Source organism: Bombina bombina, unplaced genomic scaffold (assembly GCF_027579735.1).
Source record: "Bombina bombina isolate aBomBom1 unplaced genomic scaffold, aBomBom1.pri scaffold_386, whole genome shotgun sequence".
In the NCBI taxonomy this organism is placed as follows: domain Eukaryota; kingdom Metazoa; phylum Chordata; class Amphibia; order Anura; family Bombinatoridae; genus Bombina; species Bombina bombina.
Genome location: NW_026510936.1, coordinates 478,904 through 498,340, shown reverse-complemented (window position 1 = coordinate 498,340; position 19,437 = coordinate 478,904). Strand labels below are relative to the sequence as shown.

Below are 19,437 nucleotides of genomic sequence, written 5' to 3'. Positions count from 1 at the left end.
AGGGTAAGCTACTAACTCTTAGTTGTACTACTACACACATAAGACAAAAGTCATTGACACTCTCTCTCTCCTTACAGTGGGACCGACAACGAATCAAGACTGAGGCGATAGTAGAATCTGGGGCTTCTGACTGCTTTATTGATGCTACATATGTTGAGCTTAATAAAATACCTTGTGTCACTAAACAAAATCCTGTGTTCATAAGATTAATTGATGGTTCTTTGATACATAAAGGTCCCATAACAAAACACACTATACCCCTATTAATCTCTACTTCTGAAGGACATACTGAACACATAAGTTTTGATGTAATTCCAACTGCACTTCATACTCTGATATTGGGTTACACTTGGTTAACTAAACATAACCCTAGCATAGATTGGGTTACACCCACTGTCACATTTAATTCCTCGTATTGTTCTTCTACCTGTTTCCCGCATCAGATCTTGGGCACTGTAGACCCAGAGATACCTGTTCACTATCATGATTTATTAGATGTGTTTGATTTAAAGGAGGCTGAGGTTCTACCCCCCCATAGAACCTTCGATTGCCCCATAGATTTAATCCCAGGGGCTAAGGTTCCTTTTGGGAAAGTTTATCCTCTCTCGCAGAAAGAGTTACAGTATCTGCGAGAATATTTAGACAATAACATTCGGAAAGGATTTATAGTCCCCTCTACATCGCCTGCTGCAGCAGGGTTGTTCTTTGTGACTAACAAAGATAAGACCTTAAGACCCATCATTGATTACAGGGCCCTCAATGCAGTTACTGTAAAGAATCGGTATCCATTGCCCCTCATCCCCGAACTCCTTGAACGCCTAAACGGTGCCACCATCTTCACTAAACTTGACTTCACTAAACTTGCCACCATCTTCACTAAACTTGACTTAAAGGGCGCGTATAATTTAATACGTATCAAGGAGGGGGATGAGTGGAAAACTGCATTTCGAACCAGATACGGACTCTTTGAGTACCGAGTGATGCCTTTTGGGCTCTAACGCCCCTGCTTTTATTAATGAGATTTTCAAAGATCTAACAGACGTATGCGTCATAATTTATTTGGACGACATACTAATTTACTCTAAAACAACAGAGGAACATATAAAACATGTGAGATGGGTTCTTACACGATTACGTGATCACAGACTCTTTGCAAAGGCTGAAAAATGCCAATTTCATGTACAAAGGATAACATTTTTAGGGTATATCATAACACCCGATAAGGTACAGATGGACCCAGAAAAGTTATTAGCTATTAAGAATTGGCCAGTACCCACTACTCTTAGATCTCTCCAGCGATTCTTGGGGTTCGCCAATTTTTATCGTAGATTTATTCACAATTTTTCTATGAAAGTAAAACCCCTTACTTCTTTAACTAAGAAAAATTCTAAATTTCGTTGGACACCTGAAGCAGATCAATCCTTCAATTATTTGAAGACCTGTTTTACTACAGCCCCAATATTAAGTTTGCCTGATCATTCATGTCAGTTCATTGTGGAGGTTGATGCCTCTGACACTGGTATAGGAGCAGTTCTATCCCAAAGAATTAAAGACCAACATGACACTCACCCTATAGCCTACTTTTCAAGAACCCTTTTACCAGCTGAGGTACATTACTCTGTGGGTGATAAAGAACTTCTAGCCATAAAATGTGCTTTAGAGGTATGGAGACATATATTAGAGGGAGTTGACAAACCTTTCTTAATATTCACAGACCACAAAAACCTTCAATACTTGAAACAGAACAAGACCTTATCCTCTCGTCAAGTAAGATGGTCACTATTTCTTGACAGATTCAATTTCCATATAACATATAGACCGGGTAAGCTCAATGTTAAGGCAGATGCCCTATCCCGACAAAATGATGACAAACCTATAAGTGACTGTTTCTCACAACTTATACCTAGTCACAAAATCATAGCAGCTCTAAGTACTTTGGAGCTCGACATTCTAACAGCTTTAGCAACTGATAACATACCCACTCATACTCAGTTAATAAAGGAACCAACTGGCCTGTACACTTTTCATAACAAGCTATACATCCCAAAGACTCTTAGACAGAGACTCCTCTCTCATTTCCATGATAACCCCTTATCTGGACATCAAGGAGTCTTCAAAACTAAAGAACTCTTACACAGAGACTTTTGGTGGCCACACATGGGCGAGACCGTTCAGAAATACGTGTCCACTTGTGATGTCTGTGCAAGATACAAAACAGAGAAAAAGAAACCCATTGGTTATCTCACTCCTTTATCTATTCCTGATACCCCATGGAGTGTTATCTCTATGGATTTCATTGTTGAGCTTCCCCCTTCACAGGATCACAATACCATCATGGTTGTTGTTGATCACCTGACTAAGCTGGCTCATTTCATCGCTATGAAATCACTACCTACTGCCAGTGACACAGCTACAGCTTTCCTTAAACATGTCGTACGATTACATGGGATACCACACTCTATCATAACGGATCGTGGATCTCAGTTCACTTCCAATTTTTGGAAAGACCTCTGTAAGTCACTCTCCATTCATCCTAGATTATCTACGTCTTATCATCCCCAGACAAATGGACTCACAGAGAGAGTAAATGGTATACTTGAACAGTATCTTAGATGCTATGTTTCTCATCTACAGGATGACTGGTTGGAACATCTTCCGTTAGCCAAATTTTCTTACAACAATTCGGTTTCTAGTTCCACCAAGATGACTCCGTTTTATGCCACCTACGGATACCACCCACAGTCTATTCAACTTACACAAACCAACACCAACACTCCTTCCGCTAATTCCTATCTCACCAACTTACAGGATAGTTTGATTCTTCTAAAAGAACATCTACAGAAAGCTAAGACCGATCAGCAGTATTATTATAATGCTAGACATAGACCTAGTCCTGAATACAAATTGGGTGACCTGGTATGGCTTTCTACCAAGAATTTGAAACTCTCTATACCATCCAGAAAGTTGGGTAGTCAGTTTGTTGGACCTTTTAAGATTAAACGTATTCTCAACCCTTCAGCTGTTGTTCTGGATCTTCCATCTAAATACGGCTTACACCCATCATTTCATGTTTCTCTTCTAAAGCCTTATAGGACGAGTAGTGAATTCACTCGTAGGACGGTTCCTCCTCCTCCAGTGATTTTGGATGAGCATGAAGAATATGAAGTTGAATCTATACTCGACTCCCGAATGCTACGAGGACGATTGCAGTATCTAATCCGCTGGAAGGGTTACGGTCCGGAGGAGGATTCGTGGGTTCCTCATTCCCAGGTTCATGCCCCTATGCGGGTAGCTGCGTTCCACAAGCGCTATCCCCTCAAACCATCCCTGGCATCTTCGGAGCTGATGCCTTGAAGGGGGGGATCTGTAATGTCCCTTTAACTGGAACTCCACCCCTAAAGCCTTTATAACCTCATTCTCACATCAACTCATTGCTTGATTATTTTGTTGCTTTGAGTAGTGCTAACCTTACTCATTTATTTGACAAGTCAAGTCTCTAATTCCTGAAAGGTGTAACTTTGCTCTGTGTTACTTCAAAACCTAGCTACCTAATTATTGCCTAATTTACACCTACCTGTTTGCTGATTCTGGTATTCAGCTGAGTCTCCCTGTCAGCCTGTACTACCTGTTTGGATCTACATTCCTGGCGTATTCATCCGCCTGTTTCCTTTCACACTGAGGATTTCACACGCTGCAGCAGCACTCTAAGGATCTCAGCTGCTGTTCCTGTTCTCTCCTGGAAGTCCGTCTCTCCTAGTATCTACACCGGATCATTCTCCTATTTGCCTAACTGTTCCACGCTAGAGCTACTGGTCACGCAAGTACTTTTGTTCTGATTACAAATTATTCTGCCATGCTGCTCTTTTCAATCATGCTTGCTAAATGTGCATTGTCTACACTGTCTGCAGTATACTTTGTCTAAGCAACTTAACTACAGCCTGTACTTACTACTAGCTCTCTGGGTCAATTGGTTCTATGTGTGCATAACTCTACTACCTGCTTCTCAAACCAGCCTAAGTGTATAAACCTGCTTGCTTTGACCTGCTAAGTGCTGCATATACAGACTTTACATTATTATTTGTGCATGCTACTTACCAACTACAGATAAATTAGTATTCAGACTCTCCTAATGAATATTATTATTTAACTCATTCCACCTATACTTTTATATATATATATATTCCTACTGCTGGGACTCAATTACTGAAGTAACTGCTGTAATTAATTAACCCTTTTGTTACAGACTTATAACATTAGGTGTTCCACTTTACAGCTACAAATAATCTGTTTTTCATTATATGAGAATTATAAACAGGTTATTACAATGGCTGCAGGGCTAGGCTCCACCTCAACAATCTCCCGTTGTCCCGGAAACCCTGTTGAGCCATACTAGGGGGTTGTGGTCAGTAAGGACGGTGAAGGGTCTCCCATATAGGTAGGGCTGCAACTTCTTCAAAGCCCATACCAGTGCCAGACACTCCTCCTCAACCGCCGCGTAGCCTACTTCTCGAGGAAGCAGTTTGCGACTGATGTAGGCAACGGGGTGGTCCTGTCCTTTCTCCTCCGCCTGGCTTAGTATGGCCCCCAACCCGAACATGGAGGCATCTGTGTGGACAGAAAAACGTTTGGCTGGGTTAGGAGCGGCCAGTACTGGGGCAGAGATTAAGGCAGACTTAAGACTCTGGAACGCTTTTTCACACTCGGGGGACCACAGGACCTGTCGGGGAAGTCGTTTACGGGTTAGGTCAGTCAGTGGTTTGGCGAGGGTGCTGTAATTAGGGACATACCTCCGGTAAGAAAGGCAAGGACTTGGGTTTTGGTCATGGGGGTGGGCCAGTTAGCCACTGCCTCGACTTTGGCCGGCTCGGGTCGCTGCTTACCGCAGCCGACTCGGTGGCCTAAGTAATGAACTTCCGAGTGCCCAATGGTACACTTATCTGGCTTCAAGGTGAGGCCCAGCTGCTCGAAGACGATCTAAGACGACGCCTAGGTGGACAAGATGGTCCTCCCAGGTCTCGCTATAGATGGCGATGTCATCCAGGTATGCACAGGCATAGTCCTGGAGGCCATCCAACAGGCGGTCTACCATTCTTTGTAAAGTGGCTGGGGCGTTCTTCATTCCAAACGGCATGACCTTAAACTGGTATAAGCCGAAGGGAGTGAAGGCGGCAGACTTGGGGACGGACTTAGGGTCGAGGGGGATTTGCCAATAACTCTTGCATAGGTCGAGGGTGGTCAGGAAGTGGCCCCGAGCTATTCGATCTAACAGGTCATCTACTCGGGGCATGGGATGGCGTCAGTGGTGGTTCTGTCGTTGAGTCTATGGTAGTCAACGCAGAACCGGGTAGTTCCGTCATTCTTGGGTACTAACACTACCAGGGAGGCCCACAGACTGTTGGACGGTTCAATAACACCGAGGTCCAACATTCCCCGGAGCTCCCGGTGCATACTGTCCCTGACGGCCTCTGGGACCCTATAGGTGGCCTGTCGCAGACGGGTCTTTCCCGGGGTCCCCACCCGGTGGATGGCTGTGGTGGTAAACCCAGGGACAGTAGAGAGCATGTCACTTCTTTGTTCCAAGAGTCGCCGGATCTGCCTTTTCTGACCGGGCTCTAACCTATTGTCTAGGGATATGTCATCCACCCCCTGGGGGGTGTCAGTAGGTCCGGGAAGCTCCGGCATTGGAAGACTTTCAGAGTCCTCCACTGCCGGCGCACAGATAGCGGCCACATCTCTGGGTCTCTCTATGTATGCCTTTAACATGTTCACATGAAAGGTCAGACGGATTCTTTAATCTGAACACTTCGCTACCAGGTATGTGGTGTTGTTCAGTTGTTCCACAACCCGGTAAGGTCCTTGCCAAGAGGCCTGTAGCTTGTCGGTTTTGACAGGCTTCAGAGCGAGGACCTTCTGTCCCACGATCAGGGTTTGGGTACAGGCATTGCGATCGTACCATCGCTTCTGCCTGTGCTGAGAGGCTTGAAGGTTCTCGCATACCTGGGTAGCTAGGTCCTTCAGTCGGTCTCTGAGCTGGAGTACGTACTCCACAACAGAGTGCTCTTCCCCCCCGGTGTCTCCCTCCCAGTGGGCTTGTACCAAATCTAGCGGGCCCCTAACCTTTCGACCATATAGAAGTTCAAAGGGGGAAAAAAACGGTGGATTCCTGAGGTACCTCTCGATATGCAAAGAGGAGGTGCGGCAGGAATCTCTCCCAGTCCTTGTGAGTGGCCGAGAACGTTCCGAAGCAGTTGCTTTAGGGTCCCGTTAAACCTCTCACACAGCCCATTCGTCTGGAGATGGTAAGGGGCGCTGTGCAGGGGTTTAATCCCTCACAACTCCCAAAGTTGTTGAGTGATTTCCGCAGTGAACTGCGTTACCTGATCGGAAACCACTTCCCGAGGGAAGCCTACCCTGGTGAATATCCGGAGCATCGCATCTGCTATGGTCTCCGCCGTGATATTGGCCAAGGGGATTGCCTCGGGGTATCGGGTGGCATAGTCCACCACTGTAAGGATGTATTTCTTCCCTGAGGGGCTGGGCTGAGCTAATGGCCCCACAATGTCTACTGCCACTCAGCTGAAGGGTTCCTCAATAATGGGCAGTGGATGGAGGGGGGCTTTCTTATGGTCACCCGTCTTTCCTACCTTCTGGCAAACCTCACAGGATTTACAGTATTCCTTAATATCGGCTGTAATGCTTGGCCAGAAGAAGGTTTGAGTCAAGCGGTGGTGGGTCCTTTTCTTTCCTAAGTGGCCAGCGAAGGGGATGTCATGCCCTATGTTCAGTAGGTTGGACTGAAACGTCTTCGGTACGACCAGCTGGAGTTTGGGCACCGGTCCTTTTCTCCTCTTGGAGATCCGGTACAGTAGCTCTCCCTTCCACTGGAATTGTTCATCTCCGGGGCCCTGGGGGTCAGCACTTACTCGGTCTCGGTAAGGGGCTAGGGTCGGGTCACTCAAGGTTTCTTTTGCGAAGTCAGAGGGGGTTGCCCAGGAGGGGGTGTCAGTAAGTTCTGGGTTAGTGGGGACGGGCAGTCGGGGAAAGGTAGGTGTCGGGGTGGTAGGTCTTACCTGGGTCCCCAGAGTTAGTGAGTTGGCTGGGCATCTGGCCTGCTGACGGGTAGTCACTGGGCAGGTATCCGGAGAGGCATCCCCCACATAGGCGGGCACAAGGTGGTCGAGGTCGTTTCCCAACAGGACCTCGGCAGGGATGTGGTGCATAACCCCCACTTCTACATTGCGGGAGTCTGTTTTCCAGTTCAAATGGACCCAGGCTGTAGGAATCCTGAGGACCTCACCTCCCGCTACCCCCACAGCAAGGGTGCGCCCAGTGCAGCCGGAGGGGGGAACGAGGTGAGGTTGGATCAAAGAAACGGTAGCCCCCATATCTCTCATTCCTTGAGCCGCCTGCCCGTTGACCCAGACAACTTACCGGTGTTGTTGTCAGTTGTCTTGGTCCATTGAGTCGACATGGTGCAAGACACCCACTTCTTCTCCTGTCTACTCAGCATAGGGATCGGAGCTCGCTGTATGGGCACAATGGGCAGCGGCCTGATAGGTGCGGGCTTGAGGAGACCCCCACGAGGTTGAGGCAGGGTTCCTTGGCGGCTGGGCAGGGGGATTTCGTTGTCTGGCGGGGCAGTCCCGTATAACATGTCCGGGGTGTCCACACCCATAACACCCCCGGAGATGGCTGCTCCCAGCCGGGTAAACAGGGGGCGGCCGGGTCTGTGGCTGCAGAAATAACGTTGGGGTTCGAGCTGGGGCAGGAGCGGAGCGGGTTGCTGGCCGGGGGGCTGTCCGGCATGAACCCCCTATAGACTTCTGAAGCTCCAACATGTGTATCTTGTTGGCGTCAGTCACTATCCGAGTAATGATCTCCTCAGGGGGGTTAGGTCCATAGAGAGCCAGTTGCCACTGTACCTGCCGCTGCTTGTCGGATGTTGTAGTCCCTTGAGTGGAGGCTGTACTGGGCTGTCCTCCGCTTTGGTCGCTGTCCAACCCACCAGCCTGTTCGCTAGCCCGATCGTCCTCCATCAGTTCGGCTACGAGCACTGCCTTTGTCTTGTTGCCGGCGATTTTCCTTATAGTCTGCAGCAATGTTCTCAATTCTTCCTTCCGGAGCCCATGGTACTGCTCCATCCGGCAAGATCTTCAGTTGGTGGTTTGGACGTTCCAGGTAGACGGAAGCATCCCACCGCTGCCAACCAATGTGACGGACTTCCCGCTGCCCCAACTGGGTAGCACCGCCAACCGGGTCCTTCCTCTGCCTTGAACAAGTGGCTATGTAGCCCAGGAAAGTGATTCTAGCTGGAGCCCACCTAAATGACTAGACAGACTAGCATTCAGGTGAAAATAAGAACTGATTTTATTGTAAAACATACACTCCTTTTATACACACAGCTCATCTTGAGAACACAAAGGACAATCCCACAATTTTCCCGCCCCTCCAGACTGACCTGCACCTCCATAGCAGCCACAGTCACACAGAATCCCAGGACACAGGGGTAGCGGTTTTAGGGTGATCCCGGTGGATTCGTTACCGGGAACTGGAGTTACAGTCCATTGAAGTTATGGGGTTAGGGGTGTCCAAAACCCCCAGTACCCAAAGGAGCTCCCCTCCGATAATTACCCCAGCTCTTGTCCTCCCTAGGGGCTACCAATCCCCAAAAGAGCGGAGCTCTGGGGCAAATAGCTGCTGGAGCGACCAGGGGTAAATTTAGCGGATGTTCTGCTGTCCTGTGGCCGACCGGGAGTTCCAGGAGTCCGGCCAGCCTGAGAGGGGTTAGGCGGGTGTCCGTTGTGAGGCTGCCGACCGGGAGTTCCAGGAGCCCGGCCAGCCTAGGAGGGTTTTCCTGGTCATAAACCAACTCTTCTCTGAACACAAAAACAAGCCAACACAAAGCAAGCAAAGAGTCTCCAGAGATGGTGGTTGCTCTGAGGAGCCCAAAACGGCCGAGGAACAGCTGGGGTGAGGCCATGGGGGGGGGGCAAGGGTTCAGCCCCTGCAGCCCAGTATCCGTGACACCATCTATGTATATCTATCCAATGATCTATGTATATCTAATGATCTATGTATATCTAATGATATCTAATGATCTATGTATTGCTAATGATCTATGTATATCTAATGATCTATGTATGTATATTTAATGATCTATGTATATCTAATGATCTATCTATATCTAATGATATCTAATAATGTATCTATGTATACCTAATGATCTATGTATATATAATGATATCTAATGATCCATCTATGTATATCTATCGAATGATCCATGTATATCGAATGATCCATCTATGTATATCTATCTAATGATCTATGTATATCTAATGATCTCTAATGATCTATGTATATCTAATGATCTATCTATGTATATCTAATGATCCATCTATGTATATCTAATGATCCATCTATGTATATCTAATGATCCATCTATGTATATCTAATGATCCATCTATGTATATCTAATGATCTGTCTATTGGAGGCACAGAATTGCAGGCACTACTCGGTTAGAGTTGAAGTTAAAAATGTCATTTATTGGTACAAATTAAAAAATGGAGTGTTCCCAGACAGAGGACATACACAAAATAATCGTCCTCTGTCTGGGAACACTCCATTTTTTAATTTGTACCAATAAATGACATTTTTAACTTCAACTCTAACCGAGTAGTGCCTGCAATTCTGTGCCTCCACTTGTAAGCTTTTGGCCTGATCCGCTGTCTGCTACGGCACTTCGGGCCCGTATAGGAAGCAGTTGTCTTTACTTTACTGCCACGACCTGTAGTTTTCACCGTGTACCGGAACATATCTATTGTCTAATGATCTATCTATGTACAGTATATCTAGTGATATCAGGCTGATAACAGGGGCTGATATTCTGCACATTTAAAGTTTTGAAATAACACAATTTCTGCACAAATCTGGTATAAACTGAACATGCTTATTAAAATTTTAAACATTAAAAGTAAACAACTGGGAAAAATAAAGTGCTTGAAAATTAACTTATTAAATGGATTCCCAAAACATAGAAAAATGGCATAAATCGCTTTAAACTGCACACTGATATAAAATTAAATTTAAGTCACTACTGCAAAGCTAAACGCTACACGATTTCTTCAGTACTCCCTGATAAGTAGAAAAACATAGTGCAGAAAGCAAAACATTTCAGCATGTTCTCCTGTTAAACAGCTTCTGTTTTTTTCATATATTGCTGCCCCTTCACTAAAAACACCCTCACTTGGTACACTTTAAAGATAAGGGTTAAAAGTAAACATATATATATATATATATATATATATATATATATATATATATATATATATATATATATATATATATATATATATATATATACATACATATACATATACACACACACTGCCACTTGACAGAGAAAGAAAAGGACATGCTAGAATGTCAATGCTAGATTTATTTATTTGCTTTAATGTTTAATATGCTCATATATTTACTGTATTGCAAATACCTTCCCTGGTACTGAGGAGTGGACTATAAGTTTTATACATGTGTAACAGCGCCACCTAATGGTCAGAGCATTGCTATCCACTGCTAGAGAATATTGATACTAGTCTCCTATACTGCATAGCATTCTACTCAAGGTTTGTTGTTGTGGACATTTAAAGGGACACTGACTGAACCCAAATGTTTTCTTTTGTGATTGAGATAGAGCATGCAATTTTAAGCAACTTTCTAATTTACTCCTATTATCAAATTTTCTTTATTCTCTTGGTATCTTTATTTGAAATGCAAGAATGTAAGTTTAGATGCCGGCCCATTTTTGGTGAACAATCTGGGTTGTTCTTGCTGATTGGTGAATAAATTCATCCACCAATGAAAAAGTGCTGTCCAGAATTCTAAAGCAAAAAAAAAAAAAAGCTTAGAAGCCTTCTTTTTCAAATAAAGATAGCAAGAGAACAAAGAAAAATTGATAATAGGAGTAAATTACAAGGTTGCTTAAAACTGCTGCTCTATCTGAATCATGAAAGAAAACATTTGGGTTCAGTGTCCCTTTAATTGATGTGCCTGAACTATCATTTTTTTAATGTTTTTTTCTATGCCCATGAAATGGGAAAATAAAATAATTTAAAATTAAAAAATCGTAATGTTTAGCAAAAGCAAATGTGTAAAATTTATCAGAATGCAACAAATAATGTTTTATTTGTGACAGCAATTAGCAAGCACATTGATTTTATGTATTGCTGACCCCTATGAGCAAATCAAAAGTAATTTAGCTCTGTGTACCTCAGGGAAACTGTCCCTTTAAGTGCCACTTAAAGATCACATTTTCCATTTCACAAATCATATGCGTTTGTTTATGCCGTTCCATCTACAGACTGCCATTGGTGGTATGGTAGTTGGTAACTGAGCTCCCAGGAACACCTGGGCTTAGACTCTGTTATCAGTGCTATTTATTATTAGATACTATGCCCAGCTTATATGTGCTATAGATGATTTGTGTCACTTAAAACTACATAGTTTCCCTGAAGTACACAAATCTAAATTTCTTTTGATTTGCTCCATATCGGTAAGTTTCTGACCGATACGATATTTCAGAAATTCCAAATATCAGCCCTAATAATCGGCCCTTCCGATATATCGGTCTATACCTAAAATGTATATCTAATGATCCATCTAGGTATATCTAATGATTTATGTATATCTAATGATCCATCTAGGTATATCTAATGATTTATGTATATCTAATGATCCATCTAGGTATATCTAATGATCCATCTAGGTATATCTAAAGATCCATCTAGGTATATCTAATGATCCATCTAGGTATATCTAATGATCCATCTAGGTATATCTAAAGATCCATCTAGGTATATCTAATGATCCATCTAGGTATATCTAATGATCCATCTAGGTATATCTAATGATCCATCTAGGTATATCTAATGATATCTAATGATCTATCTATCTATGTATCTCTAATGGTCTATCTATGTATATCTAATGATCTATGTTTATCTAATGATCTACCTATGTTTATCTAATGATATATCTGCATATACAGTATAATGAAATATAACCAAATCAGTAATGGTCTGATATAACCGGAAAAAAACAGCTGAAAAGATAATATTCTAAAAATGAAAACCATAATTTAAATCGATTTAAACTGGTCTTACTGACTAGTGATTTAAAGGGACAGTCAACACCAGAATGTTTGTCGTTTTAAAAGATAGATAATCCCTTAATTACAAATTCCCCAGTTTTGAATAACCAGCACAGTTACAATAATACACATTTTACCTCTGTGATTACCTTGCATCTAAGCCTCAGCAGACTGCCCCCTTATTTCAGTTCTTTTGACAGACTTGCATTTTAGCCAATCAGAGCTGACTCCATGGTAAATTAATGTGCATGAGCTCAATTTTATCTATATGAAACACAAACTAATGTCCTCTAGTGGTGAAAAACTCAAAATGCATTTAGATTAGAGGCGGTCTTCAAGGTCTAAGAAATTAGCATATGAACCTCCTAGGTTTAGCTTTCAACTAAGAATACCAAGAGAACAAAGCAAAATTGGTGATAAAAGTAAATTGGAAAATTGTTTAAAATTACATGCCCTATTTAAATCATGAAAGTTTTTTTTCGACTTGACTGTCCCTTTAAATCAAATCCAGCCATGAAGGTGACACACAGACAGGGACTCACCGTGCTGGCACCTGGAGTCCACGCTATATGCTGAATCCCCTCCTGCCGCAGACCTTTGTCCTGAGTAAAGTGACCGGTCAGTTGCATGAGGGGGTTTGACCCCCCACATTCCGTATCTACCAATCCACGCATCGCCATCACGATACCCTAGAATCACATAATACACAGACATCACTGTGGCATTGCCTGCACTGACAGGTAACAACTTATATTATATGCGGGGCTCGTGCACACAAACCGCATCTTCTCATGTAGGGAGCCTGTCTCAAATACCAGCACATTTTTTACCATACACTAGGGAGGTGACAGTCACATACAGGAGGGTGAGGAGGATGGGTATTTATCAGAGTCTCACATATTCAGGTGTCTCACACACACAGCTGTCTGTTATTGTCCGATTAGGGGTGTCACACACACAACTGTCTGTTATTGTCAGATTAGGGGTGTCAGACACACACAACTGTCTGTTATTGTCAGATTAGGGGTGTCACACACACACACACAGCTATCTGTTGTCAGATTAGGGGTGTCACACACAGCAGCCTGTTATTGTCAGGTTAGGGGTGTCACACACACAGCTGTCTGTTATTGTCAGATTAGGGGTGTCACACACACAGCTGTCTGTTATTGTCAGATTAGGGGTGTCACACACACACAGCTGTCTGTTATTGTCAGATTAGGGGTGTCACACACACACAGCTGTCTGTTATTGTCAGATTAGGGGTGTCACACACACAGCTGTCTGTTATTGTCAGATTAGGGGTGTCACACACAGCTGTCTGTTATTGTCAGATTAGGGGTGTCACACACAGCTGTCTGTTATTGTCAGATTAGGGGTGCCACACACACACACAGCTGTCTGTTATTGTCAGATTAGGTGTCTCTCACACACACAGCTGTCTGTTATTGTCAGATGAGGGGTGTCACACACACAGCAGTCTGTTATTGTCAGATTGGGGTGTCACACACACACAGCTGTCTGTTATTGTCAGATTAGGGGTGTCACACACACATCTGTCTGTTATTGTCAGATTAGGGGTGTCACACACACACAGCTGTCTGTTATTGTCAGATTAGGGGTGTCACACACAGCTGTCTGTTATTGTCAGATTAGGGGTGTCACACACAGCTGTCTGTTATTGTCAGATTAGGGGTCTCACACACACAGCTGTCTGTTATTGTCAGATTAGGGGTCTCACACACACAGCTGTCTGTTATTGTAAGATTAGGGGTGCCACACACACACAGCTGTCTGTTATTGTCAGATTAGGGGTGCCACACACACACAGCTGTCTGTTATTGTCAGATTAGGGGTCTCTCACACACACAGCTGTCTGTTATTGTCAGATTAGGGGTGTCTCACACACACAGCTGTCTGTTATTGTCAGATTAGGGGTGTCTCACACACACAGCTGTCTGTTATTGTCAGATTAGGGGTGTCTCACACACACAGCTGTCTGTTATTGTCAGATTAGGGGTGCCACACACACACAGCTGTCTGTTATTGTCAGATTAAGGGTCTCTCACACACACAGCTGTCTGTTATTGTCAGATTAGGGGTCTCTCACACACACAGCTGTCTGTTATTGTCAGATTAGGGGTGTCACACACACAGCTGTTTTGTCGTCAGATTAGGGGTGTCACACACAGCAGTCTGCTATTGTCAGGTTAGGGGTGTCACACACACACACAGCTGTCTGTTATTGTCAGATTAGTGGTGTCACACACACAGCTGTCTGTTATTGTCAGATTAGGGGTGCCACACACACAGCTGTCTGTTATTGTCAGATTAGGGGTGCCACACACACACATCTGTCTGTTATTGTCAGATTAGGGGTGCCACACACACACAGCTGTCTGTTATTGTCAGATTAGGGGTGTCTCACACACACAGCTGTCTGTTATTGTCAGATTAGGGGTGTCTCACACACGCAGCTGTCTGTTATTGTCAGATTAGGGGTGTCTCACACACGCAGCTGTCTGTTATTGTCAGATTAGGGGTGTCACACACACAGCTGTCTGTTATTGTCAGATTAGGGGTGTCTCACACACGCAGCTGTCTGTTATTGTCAGATTAGGGGTGTCACACACACAGCTGTCTGTTATTGTCAGATTAGGGGTGTCACACACACACAGCTGTCTGTTATTGTCAGATTAGGGGTGTCACACACAGCTGTCTGTTATTCTCAGATAAGGGGTGTCACACACACAGCTGTCTTATTGTCAGATTAGGGGTGTCTCACACACACAGCTGTCTGTTATTGTCAGATTATGGGTGTCTCACACACAGCTGTCTGTTATTGTCAGATTAGGGGTGTCACACACACACAGCTGTCTGTTATTGTCAGATTAGGGGTGTCACACACACACAGCTGTCTGTTATTGTCAGATTATGGGTGTCTCACACACAGCTGTCTGTTATTGTCAGATTAGGGGTGTCACACACACACAGCTGTCTGTTATTGTCAGATTAGGGGTGTCACACACACACAGCTGTCTGTTATTGTCAGATTAGGGGTGTCACACACACACAGCTGTCTGTTATTGTCAGATTAGGGGTGTCACACACACACACAGCTGTCTGTTATTGTCAGATTAGGGGTGTCACACACACACACAGCTGTCTGTTATTGTCAGATTAGGGGTGTCACACACACACACAGCTATCTGTTGTCAGATTAGGGGTGTCACACACAGCAGCCTGTTATTGTCAGATTAGGGGTGTCACACACACAGCTGTCTGTTATTGTCAGATTAGGGGTGTCTCACACACAGCTGTCTGTTATTGTCAGATTAGGGGTGTCACACACACACAGCTGTCTGTTATTGTCAGATTAGGGGTGTCACACACACAGCTGTCTGTTATTGTCAGATTAGGGGTGTCACACACACACAGCTGTCTGTTATTGTCAGATTAGGGGTGTCACACACACAGCTGTCTGTTATTGTCAGATTAGGGGTGTCACACACACACAGCTGTCTGTTATTGTCAGATTAGGGGTGTCACACACACACAGCTGTCTGTTATTGTCAGATTAGGGGTGTCACACACACACAGCTGTCTGTTATTGTCAGATTAGGGGTGTCACACACACAGCTGTCTGTTATTGTCAGATTAGGGGTGTCACACACACAGCTGTCTGTTATTGTCAGATTAGGGGTGTCACACACACACAGCTGTCTGTTATTGTCAGATTAGGGGTGTCACACACACAGCTGTCTGTTATTGTCAGATTAGGGGTGTCACACACACACAGCTGTCTGTTATTGTCAGATTAGGGGTGTCACACACACACAGCTGTCTGTTATTGTCAGATTAGGGGTGTCACACACACACAGCTGTCTGTTATTGTCAGATTAGGGGTGTCACACACACAGCTGTCTGTTATTGTCAGATTAGGGGTGTCACACACACAGCTGTCTGTTATTGTCAGATTAGGGGTGTCACACACACAGCTGTCTGTTATTGTCAGATTAGGGGTGTCACACACACACAGCTGTCTGTTATTGTCAGATTAGGGGTGTCTCACACACACAGCTGTCTGTTATTGTCAGATTAGGGGGTGTCACACACACACAGCTGTCTGTTATTGTCAGATTAGGGGTGTCACACACACACAGCTGTCTGTTATTGTCAGATTAGGGGTGTCACACCACACACAGCTGTCTGTTATTGTCAGATTAGGGGTGTCACACACACACACAGCTGTCTGTTATTGTCAGATTAGGGGTGTCACACACACAGCTGTCTGTTATTGTCAGATTAGGGGTGTCACACACACAGCTGTCTGTTATTGTCAGATTAGGGGTGTCACACACACAGCTGTCTGTTATTGTCAGATTAGGGGTGTCACACACACAGCTGTCTGTTATTGTCAGATTAGGGGTGTCACACACACAGCTGTCTGTTATTGTCAGATTAGGGGTGTCACACACACACACAGCTGTCTGTTATTGTCAGATTAGGGGTGTCACACACACACACAGCTGTCTGTTATTGTCAGATTAGGGGTGTCACACACACACAGCTGTCTGTTATTGTCAGATTAGGGGTGTCACACACACACAGCTGTCTGTTATTGTCAGATTAGGGGTGTCACACACACAGCTGTCTGTTATTGTCAGATTAGGGGTCTCTCACACACACAGCTGTCTGTTATTGTCAGATTAGGGGTGTCACACACACAGCTGTCTGTTATTGTCAGATTAGGGGTGTCTCACACACACAGCTGTCTGTTATTGTCAGATTAGGGGTGTCACACACACACAGCTGTCTGTTATTGTCAGATTAGGGGTGTCACACACACAGCTGTCTGTTATTGTCAGATTAGGGGTGTCTCACACACACAGCTGTCTGTTATTGTCAGATTAGGGGTGTCACACACACACAGCTGTCTGTTATTGTCAGATTAGGGGTGTCACACACACACAGCTGTCTGTTATTGTCAGATTAGGGGTGTCACACACACACAGCTGTCTGTTATTGTCAGATTAGGGGTGTCACACACACACAGCTGTCTGTTATTGTCAGATTAGGGGTGTCACACACACACAGCTGTCTGTTATTGTCAGATTAGGGGTGTCACACACACAGCTGTCTGTTATTGTCAGATTAGGGGTGTCACACACACAGCTGTCTGTTATTGTCAGATTAGGGGTGTCACACACACAGCTGTCTGTTATTGTCAGATTAGCGGTGTCACACACACACAGCTGTCTGTTATTGTCAGATTAGGGGTGTCACACACACACAGCTGTCTGTTATTGTCAGATTAGGGGTGTCACACACACACAGCTGTCTGTTATTGTCAGATTAGGGGTGTCACACACACAGCTGTCTGTTATTGTCAGATTAGGGGTGTCACACACACAGCTGTCTGTTATTGTCAGATTAGGGGTGTCACACACACACAGCTGTCTGTTATTGTCAGATTAGGGGTGTCACACACACAGCTGTCTGTTATTGTCAGATTAGGGGTGTCACACACATTACTGATGCACATGCAGACATACACACATATCCCTGGTGCAAATGCCTGCGACATTGGAGGTCTCTAGATACCTACAGCTGTGGTCTCGGTGTCAGACTGTCTCACTGTGCTGGGGGTCACTCTCTCCCGCAGTCTCCGCCTGTCTCTTCCTGTTTGTGTCACAGGAGAAGGGTCTAGCTGCAGACTGGAGCTCCACTCTAGACAGGAAACATGTGATCTCCACTGACTCTAGACAGGAAACATGTGACCTCCACCCTAGACAGGAATCATGTGACCTCCACCCTAGACAGGAATCATGTGACCTCCACCCTAGACAGGAATCATGTGACCTCCACCCTAGACAGGAATCATGTGACCTCCACTGGCTCTAGACAGGAAACATGTGACCTCCACCCTAGACAGGAATCATGTGACCTCCACTGACTCTAGACAGGAAACATGTGACCTCCACTCAAAGCTTTTTTTTTCTTTTTTTTTTTAATCAACTTTAATGTAACGAACAACCTATAGACAATTATTCTGAATCTGAAAACGAAACATTTTGCAGCTTTCTTGTTCTTAAAGGGACATGAAACCCAATTTTTTTCTTTCACGATTTAGAAAGAGCATGCAATTTTAAACAACTTTCTAATTTACTTCTATTATCTAATTTGCTTAATTATCTTGATATTATTTGCTGAAAAGCATATCTAGATATCATACCCCCCAACTGTCCCGATTTTCGCGGGACAGTCCCGATTTTAGGGGTCTGTCCCTCTGTCCCGAGTTGCTAGCCATCTGTCCCGATTTGCCCCAGGCATTTTAAAAAAAAAAAAAAAAAAAAAATTTTTTTTTTTTTTTTTTTTTTTTTTAAATTCTGTTGGGCCCATACTCAGAAGCAGCTGGCTTTGCTTTCACAGGGTTAGATACTTGTTTCCCTGTGGAAAAGGAATGGTGTGTGGGTTAAGCAGGAGTAAGAAGGCTGTATACACTCTGACCACGGGTAATGGTGACCTCTCTAACCTACCTCTGGTAGTGATGATGTCTAACCCCTGGGGATAATACTAGCATGCCTTCAGTTTTATACAATGAGCAGTGCTAATACCAGGGTAACGAACAGTGGTAGCCGCAGACTGCCAGCTAATGTGCTTGCCAACCCCAGGACCCTATACAATGAATGTAGTGCGTGTGTCTATCTGTATCCATAACTGTGTGTGTGTATCTGTTATGCTATGTAGTGTGTGTGTGTCTGCATGTATAAGTGTATACTATGTAGTGTCTGTGTATCTGCCTGTATAAGTGTATGCTATGTAATGTGTGTGTGCATCTGCATGTATAAGTGTATACTATGTAGTGTGTGTATCTGTATGTGTAAGTGTATGCTATGTAGTGTGTGTGTATCTTCATGTGTAAGTGTATGCTATGTAGTGTGTATCTTCATTTGTAAGTGTATGCTATGTAGTGTGTGTGTATCTGCATGTATAAGTGTATGCTATGTAGTGTGTGTGTATCTGCATGTATAAGTGTATGCTATGTAGTGTGTGTGTATCTGCATGTGTAAGTGTATGCTATGTAGTGTGTGTGTATCTGCATGTATAAGTGTATGCTATGTAGTGTGTGTGTATCTGCATGTATAAGTGTATGCTATGTAGTGTGTGTATCTGCATGTGTAAGTGTATGCTATGTAGTGTGTGTGTGTGTGTGTGTATCTGCATGTGTAAGTGTATACTATGTAGTGTGTGTGTGTGTATCTGCATGTGTAAGTGTATGCTATGTAGT

General features: G+C 44.2%; 1 protein-coding gene across 1 annotated transcript in view; it reads right to left on the bottom strand.

The window, feature by feature from the left end:
* The window catches only part of LOC128643534 (peroxisomal targeting signal 1 receptor-like), a 53,886-nt gene extending 36,053 nt beyond the window's left edge, over positions 1-17,833 (bottom strand). Inside the window, exons 1-2 of the mRNA XM_053696377.1 lie at positions 17,755-17,833; positions 12,689-12,835 (exon numbers count right to left, since the gene is read on the bottom strand). Coding sequence (XP_053552352.1) covers positions 12,689-12,826 — 138 coding nt within the window. The 5' untranslated portion in view covers positions 12,827-12,835; positions 17,755-17,833. The remainder of the gene's footprint in view (positions 1-12,688; positions 12,836-17,754) is intronic.
* Between the last annotated feature and the right edge of the window lie 1,604 nt (positions 17,834-19,437).